Below are 8,110 nucleotides of genomic sequence, written 5' to 3' on the forward strand. Positions count from 1 at the left end.
GTACACCTTAAGAGATATCGAGTAGGCGTAACACGTTCTCAAAAAATTAGGGTTGGCACGCAGAAGAATTTTGAGTCAGAGATTTTTCTGGTTTTGGCACGCACTCACAAAAAGGTTGCCCACCCCTAGGGTCTCCTGCCCTGAGCTTTTCCGCCTCTACCCTCCTGCACTCAGGCCCTGTTTGTCCTTACCCTCCCTCACTCACACTCCCTGCCTGACACCTCGAGGCCTTTCTGTCGGTTGCCCTGCTTTAAAATGCTCAACAGCTGTAGCTAAACCGCCCTCCTGGTTTCTCCTCTCCGGGCTGGACTGACTCTGTGTTGCCTCCACTGGTCCTGATGCCTCTGATCTTAAATAATCAGAATATCTCCTGTAGGTTCTAACCACTTGGAGGAGGGGGAGGAACAGGGAGAGGTGGAGAAAAGATTAAAAGAAAAGAAATCTGTAACCACCGGGCACTTAGGCAATCCTGGCGCATTAATATTCCAGCATACGCGTCACATGTTTACACAGAGACGTGTTCTTTGCCTAAAACATTTTTAAAGAATTCCTAGTGAACACTCAGTCCAACCACTCAAAAAATTAGGGTTGGCACGCAGAAGAATTTTGAGTCAGAGATTTTTCTGGTTTTGGCACGCACTCACAAAAAGGTTGCCCACCCCTAGGGTCTCCTGCCCTGAGCTTTTCCGCCTCTACCCTCCTGCACTCAGGCCTTTGTGTCCTTACCCTCCCTCACTCACACTCCCTGCCTGACCCCTCGAGGCCTTTCTGTCGGTTGTCCTGCTTTAAAATGCTCAACAGCTGTAGCTACACCGCCCTCCTGGTTTCTCCTCTCCAGATTGGACTGACACCTCTGATCTTAAATAATCAGAATATCTCCTATAGGTTCTAACCACTTGGGGGAGGGGGAGGAACAGGGAGAGGTGGAGAAAAGATTAAAAGAAAAGAAATCTGTAACCACCGGGCACTTAGGCAATCCTGGCGCATTAATATTCCAGCATACTCGTCACATGTTTACACAGAGACGTGTTCTTTGCCTAAAACATTTTTAAAGAATTCCTAGTGAACACTCAGTCCAACCAGCGTGTATTAAGTGCTTACCAAAGGCAGGGCCGTTCGATAAGGACCCTGAAGAATAAAAGGCTGAAGGAGACGCAGCCCCTGCTGGCAAGGAGTTCGCCGACTGGAGGGAGAGGCAGGCCCGGGCACCCGTAGCTACAATGGGAGCAGAAAGGGCCACGGGCCGCAGGGAGGGCGGGGAAGGTGTGCTGGAAGCAGGGGGAGAGGTTCCCTCTGGCTGCTGAGATTCAATTCATTAACGAGCAAGAGAACATCCCTAAATCTTCCCAGAGAGGCCGAAAAGTCTCCCTTCGATGTCCTTGCTGCTGGTGCCGAGCTATTTCTGCGTGTTATTTACCCTCTCTTCAAAGGTCGTCTGCCCCTTGGGTCCTCCCCCCGGCCCCCTGCTCTCCATGCTAACTCCCTGACCTTTCTTCTGTCCCCTTCCAGAACCGACCCCGCAGGGAACAGGAATCTGGTGGCCTCCGGTCCCTCCTGCGCTGCCCACGGGGCCTCCGTGAATTACTGTCGGATAAAATCCTAGCCCTCCCTTTTCCAAATCAATGTCATTACTGCAGGAAACTGTTCAAATAAAAACAGCCGAAATGTGTAAAAACTTTCAAAAAAACACTTCCATTTTTAGCAGGCTTAGAACCCACCCCTCCCCCAGACACACACACACACACACACACACACACACACCGCCTTTTACTTGGCTTCTAATTGTGAATTGGGGGCTAGATGTGGTAGGCAGTCCCCCTTTTAATCTTTAAATACAGTTCTGAATACAATTACATTTTTCTGCAGCACCGAAACATCACATCCTGGTAACGGGGCATTCCTGCACCCTTCACATCTGAGTTAAATCTCCCCCGCGTCTGTCTTCTATTGAGGACAGTGCGGAAGTCGGAGATGAAAGCGAGCGACATCATTTGTGAATTATGTGTACTTCCTCATGCTGTATTTCAATGGGTTTTGCTCCTGGTGGTTTTGCGAACACCAGGTTGTCTGGTAGCCGGGCTTTCACTGAAAACCCCTTTTAATTCACGCATCCCAGCGGCCCTGCCGGGAGGACACACACCATGTTTAGAAGAGGGTTCGTCTCAGGTTAAAACGTAAGTTGCAGCCCTGGCCGGTGTGGCTCAGCGGATAGAGCGTCGGCCTGCGGACCGAAGAGTCCCGGGTTCGATTCTCATCAAGGGCACGTAGCTCGGGTTCAGGTTCCTCCCCGGCCGAGGCCCTGGTTGGGCGAGTGCAGGAGGCAACCCATCGATGTGTTTCTCTCACGTCAATGTTTCTCTCTGTCCTTCCCTCTCTCTGAAAAAAAAAAAGTAAGTTGCATGGCGCAGTCCTCTTTGCCAGGAGCCTACCCTGTCTAGTAAGTGACGGAGGATCCAAGCCCACACAGATAGCGGGCGGGTCCGAATGGCAAGGGCTCACCTCGTGCCTGGAGCTCCATGAGCTCCTGACGCCATCACCTCCATCATCCCAACAGGTACCCATGTTCCCCGCACAGGTGAAAGCCTGGGGTCCGAGAAGGTAAGCGACTGCTCACTGGGTCTTCAGCGAGCAAGCTGATGTGCCCCCGCCCCTCCCGTTGGCAACGTCACCACTGAGAAAAATCACATAAAGGAACCGGCTCCAAAGGGAGTCGGGGCCGCCCACCCCGGGGAAGGCCTCGCTTGGCTCCTTGACCCTTTGGAATATTAAATGCAAAATGACCTGTGGGCTGGGCCAGCCAACACCGTCTCCAAACAGCTGTGTGTAAAGCACACAGGGAGGGAGACCCGGCCTCGAGGACTGGCCGTGGAGGACAGTCCTGTAGACGCAGCAGCAGCAGGGGGGGCTGGAGAGCTTAGCGGATCCGCCCCGAGAGCAATGCCTTCCTCTCCCCTGTGATCACTCCCCTGCCTCATAAAAGCCCCGGCCTCCACCCGTCACCGGGACATCACTTGGCTTCTGCGTCTAGGCCCCGACTGCAATGCTTTTTTCTTTTTATCTCAAATGCTTGCTGCCTCCACTTAGATCTCAGGCCCCCTCCAGTCACTGTGCCTGACCCAGTGCTTCCCCGGCTGGTGTGGCACCTTGTTGGGCCCAGGAAGGGAAGCCCTGGCACAAGAGAAAGGGCCACGGGGCTAGGGAAAGAGGGCTGGGGCGGGGGGGGGCCCTCACTCACCCTCACCTGACAGGGGCTCTCTGCCGACCAGAGGATGGGGCGGCCATCTCAGCCCATCCCAGGCTCAGGGCTACCCTATGGCCAGCTTCCCTGAGGCTCCCTGGACCGCCTGGCGGGGCAACAAAGAATGAGCTGCACGTGGCAGGATGCATCCTGTGCCCTGTGGCTGTCCTCCCACGGGGCCCACCTGGCAAGAGTGCCAGGCCTCAGGGGCATACGTAGCAAAGGTCCTATTTCAGCCAGCCCCACAGAGCTGCTCTCCTCAGCTCCTGCTCTCCGTGGTGTCAATGGCCCGAGAGGGAGGGGCCTCCGGAAGGGGCAGGACAGCCGATGCTGAAATCAGGACACTGACCTGGGCCCGGAGCGCCCAGCCACCGGGTGCTGACCGCCTCGTAGTTCCCGCTCTCCGTCACTGGGAAGGCTCCAGGCTGGTAGCCGGGAGGGTCTCAGCCTCAGGCGCCCCTGATTGCAGGAGCCTCTTTGGACCAGAAACTCATTTGTCTCTGCTTGGGGTTCTGAGCCGAGACCTCTGGATCCGGCTGGGACGACACTGGAGGGGAGAGGACAGGTGACACGGAGAAGTACACACTGGGCAGGTATGTGGACGAAAGGCTGGGGGCAGTGCCTTCGCCAGGGGCCATGCCCATGGCCAGCGCAGCACGCTTCCCGAATGGGTGACACGAGGTTACTTGGTGTTTGGCCTCGCTGCCCGCACGGGAATTTGGCTGCAGGGATGAAGAGGAGAGAGAGGCCGTCCCAACCCCCCAGGGGACCCTGCCACGTGCGAAGGCCCCTGAGGAGGCAGGTGCCCGGAGCAGGGCTGCCCTGAGACGCTGGAGGAATGTCTGCCAAGACTGCCTTCGGCTCTGGTGACCCGGCCCTTCCATGACCAATGCTGCTCTGAGGGGATAAAGCTCATAGCAGTTGTTTGCACTTGAGCGAGAATTTCACTGTGTCAGCCCACTCACAGGGGAGGGAGGGGGTGCTGCATTGAAGGCAGCTCTGCGGTTGCTGAATGAACGCATCTGTCTTCACATAAAGGGGTTTCAAGCATCATGAATAAGGGAAAGGATGTTTGGGGGCTCAGCAAGACCATCTCCAGCCCTAGCTGGTTTGGCTCAGTGGATAGAGCCTCGGCCTGTGGACTGAAGGGTCCCGGGTTCGATTCTGGTCAAGGACATATGCCTGGGTTTCTGGCTCAAGGCTTGATCCCCAGTGGGGGGCATGTAGGAGACAGCCAATCATCAATGATTCCTCATCATTGGTGTTTCCATCTCTCTCTCCCACTCCCTTCCCCTCTGAAATTAATAAAAATATATTTTAAAAAAAGACCATCCCCAATGCCCTAAACTCACCAGAACCCCCATCCTGAAATGTGGTCCATGATACAATTCTATACAATGTAGAGCCTTAGTCATCTCCAATCTACCCGCACGGGGTGAAGCCTCTGACCCACGGAACGGAGCATACGGAGCTCCTTGGCATTCACAGTCCCTGGAGGCAGGCAGTGGCCTCTCGGATCCCAGGCCTTTCTCGGTGTGCACCCCGAGCTGAAGGAAATAGTTAACACATCCAGGATCTAGGTCAGGGGGTCTCACAGCCCTGATAGCCTGAGAGGGATGCAGACTCCTCCCATCTTTGTTCTTAGACCCCTGCATCTCGGAACCTCCCAGGAGTCCGAAGACCCCGGGGTGGGGGCCTCCAGTAGATGATCCACTCTGCACACCCCTCCCACCCCCAAACACGCATGCCCCCCAGGGACAGCCAAGGTCTCTTTGTCCCAAGCAAGTCAGAAATGCGCGGCCAAGATTGGGGTTAAGAACAGCAGGGGTGGGTGGGTGGGCCCGTGGGGGGCAGGTGCCCAGGAGAGGGAGGAACACAGAGGGGACCCGAGAGCAATGAAGCTGGGAAGGGTGGGCATTAGGGGCGCTCCTGGGTCGGACCGGTGGGCAAGCGGTGCCACTTGTCACTGCTGCCCAGGCAGAGCGGCAGCAGCTCTGGGGAGATGTCCCCCTCCCACCTCCGGACCAGCCCCTGGACCAGACGCCAAGTGTCAGGGAGCCCAGGCCAGGCAGGGGCTGCTGCTCCGACGCAGCCAGGAAATATTATTTCGCCGGGATATTTTTAGCAGGAAGCGAGCTGGGAGCAAATGTCATGTGAGCCGTCTTCTCTTACACGGCAACTTTGGGCTATTTAAAGAGACGTAATTATCTCCTGCCACCATGATCAGGACGCGAGTGCGTGATTGCAGGAGCCCCTCGTCTGCCGTGCGGGAGCACTTGACGCTAATGGGGCCCAATTTTCGAAGCCGCCTGCCTAAATCTGTCCGGTCTCGCAGGTGGACATTTGAATCAGCACCGCAGGGGCGGCAAGCTGCGCGGAGCTGCTCCCAACAGCAGTTCCGAAGGCCTATGCCTCGAGACCCCCCTGAGGGTCCCCGGCAGGGCTGCTGCCCACACTGACCTCCTGCCACTGATGGTCTTGCTTCTGACAGTGGCTCTGGTGGTGGTGGTGCCCATGCTCAATCCCATCAGGCTGGCATCTCCCAGAGAAGCCACCAGCTCCCCTCAGACAGTCTGGCCAAGGAGATACAGTCACCAGGGGGTCAAGGAGAGGGCACACCTGAGGGGCCAAGGGGAGGATGGCAGGACAAGGAGGCAGGACAGCCGGCCGCTCAGGGAGGAAGGCAGACTGGACACGTGCTCCCTAGGTTAGGGGAGCAGACCCCCCTGCAGGAGGGCTGGTACACAGCAGGCACGCCCTGTGGCTGAAGGAATGAATGCACTGTCACCCACCAGCAGAGCCACCCAGACTGCCAGTGCCACCCAGGCCAGGCGCACCGGGAGTCCTGGCCTCGGTTCCATTGGCCACGCTTGGATGGGACATTGGCATTTGGGGCCTTGAATAAAGTGGGTGCCTGGATGTTGGATGGGGGCAGGACGAGGTGCCCAGACCCCTCCTAGGAGGACGAGCAGGAGGAGTTCAGGAGGAGACTTAAGGAAGGCAAAGCTGACTTATCCCTCAAATATTCAGGGGGATGTGAAATGGCCCGGCCGGCGTGGCTCAGTGGTTGAGCGATGACCTATGAACCAGGAAGTCACGGTTCGATTCCTGGCCAGGGCACATGCCCGGGTTTCGGGCTCAATCCCCAGTAGGGGACATGCAGGAGGCAGCCGACCAATGATTCTCTCATCATTGATGTTTCTATCTCTCTCTTTCCCTCTCCCTTCTTCCCTGAAATCAATTTTTTTTTTAAATTTTTAAAGAAATGTGGCCCTAGCCAGTTTGGCTCAGTGAAAGAGCATCGGCCTGCGGACTGAAGAGCCCCAGGTTTGATTCTGGTCAAGGGCACGTACCTCAGTTGCAGGCTCCTCCCGGCCCGGGCCCTGGTCAGGGCGTGTGCAGGAGGCAACCAATTGATGTTTCTCTCACATCAATGTTTCTCTCTGTCTTTCCCTCTCTCTTCCACTCTCTCTAAAATAAATGGAAAAAATATCCTCAAGTGAGGAAGAAAAGAAAAGAGAAAAGAGAAGAGAAGAGAAAAGGAAAGTGAAACGGAGAGAGGACACCTTCGAGGAGGCTGCAGGGAACCCTCAGAAGAGTTTGGGGAAAGAGCTGGGCAGGAACAGGTGGCCTTGCGAAGCAGTGAGCTCCCCGTCACTGAAAGGGCTCAGGGGCCCCTCAGAAGTCCTCAGGCCTCTGCCTCGAGGGCACTAGGGGAAGCTTCCAGCTTTGGCTGCCAAGACAAGGGCCCGAGAGAGTTGGCACTGTCCACCACACTCACAGGATTCCAGCAGTCCTGCTTGCGTGCGTCCCCAAGCACCTGCCAGCGGAATTCTCCAGAAAGTAGCTCCTGCCCTCCCTGTCCACTGGCGCTTCCTGGGGTGGCCAGGGGCCAGGGCCGGACCACAGAACAAAGAGGAATCCCCCCCCCCCTTGGGTAAGTAAGGCAAGCGGTAGGCAAGGTGAGTGAGTAAACATTGCTGCCAGAGCACTAAGCGGACAATTACCCCAGCAGGAGGCCGCGGGAGAGCCGAGCAGCAGGGTTGTTTGCTCATTAAGACAAGAAAATCATTTATGTTCTGGGACTCGAGTGTCAACAGACCCAGGGAAATGTGGTTGCCTCAGCTGCTGCCCTCGCCGAACACGGGGCAGCTGGGGTCCGGGCGCAGCTGGCGAGGTGCGGATGCCATGGGGCCTCGGGGAGCCAAGAGGAAGGAGAGGGGGATGTCCACGGTTTGGTGAGAAGACCAAGAGGACGGGGCATTTCCCCTGGCCACGCCGAAGCCGTCCCTCTGCCCCACACCCCGTCTGCCCACTGCAGCCTCGAGGAAGGCAGGAGCCCTGGTGGCCGGGCTTTCGGCAGGAGAGAAGCAATTCTGCTTAAAGAAGGGAAGGAAGACACCACCAAGCGCAGCAAAAACGCGGTGCCCTTTAAGGCCCCACGCGGAGGCTATATTTAGGGCCAGGACATTGAGCAGGACCCCGGGCAGCCTTCACAGGGAGCAATTGCTAATCACTGCATTGAGTTTACGGGTGCCCCTGGGCACACTTAACCCAGGGCAATGAATAGTTATTGCACCGCCTCCCGCTCAGGGCCTGTGGGCACACTTAAGCGAGCTTGCGGATCGCCGTGAGCGGGCACGGCTCGGGTACACCCTGGGGCACCCTGTGCCTTCAGCGGGGAGAGGCAGACGATTAAATATCTATGTGCCCTGTGCCCGCGGCTGCATTTAGCCAAGGGCAAGGCCAGTGAAACGGCTTTAATTAAAACTTAATGCAAGTTCAAGGTGCAGATAGGGAAGCAGCAGCGGCTGCAGAAGTCGCGGGGAATGAATCAGTCAGTTCGATGAGGTTCTCAGGTGGGGGCCGTGT

The 8,110-nt window shown here is 56.7% G+C and overlaps 1 protein-coding gene across 1 annotated transcript in view; it reads right to left on the reverse strand.

Moving 5' to 3' along the window:
- Window positions 1-8,110, reverse strand: part of LOC102255000 (chromosome unknown open reading frame, human C1orf127) — a 20,766-nt gene that overhangs the window by 4,568 nt on the left and 8,088 nt on the right. Inside the window, 3 exon segments of the mRNA XM_005873475.1 lie at window positions 3,242-3,344; window positions 3,588-3,663; window positions 3,763-3,960. Coding sequence (XP_005873537.1) covers window positions 3,242-3,344; window positions 3,588-3,663; window positions 3,763-3,960 — 377 coding nt within the window.

This window comes from Myotis brandtii, unplaced genomic scaffold, assembly GCF_000412655.1.
Source record: "Myotis brandtii unplaced genomic scaffold, ASM41265v1 scaffold410, whole genome shotgun sequence".
In the NCBI taxonomy this organism is placed as follows: Eukaryota; Metazoa; Chordata; class Mammalia; order Chiroptera; family Vespertilionidae; genus Myotis; species Myotis brandtii.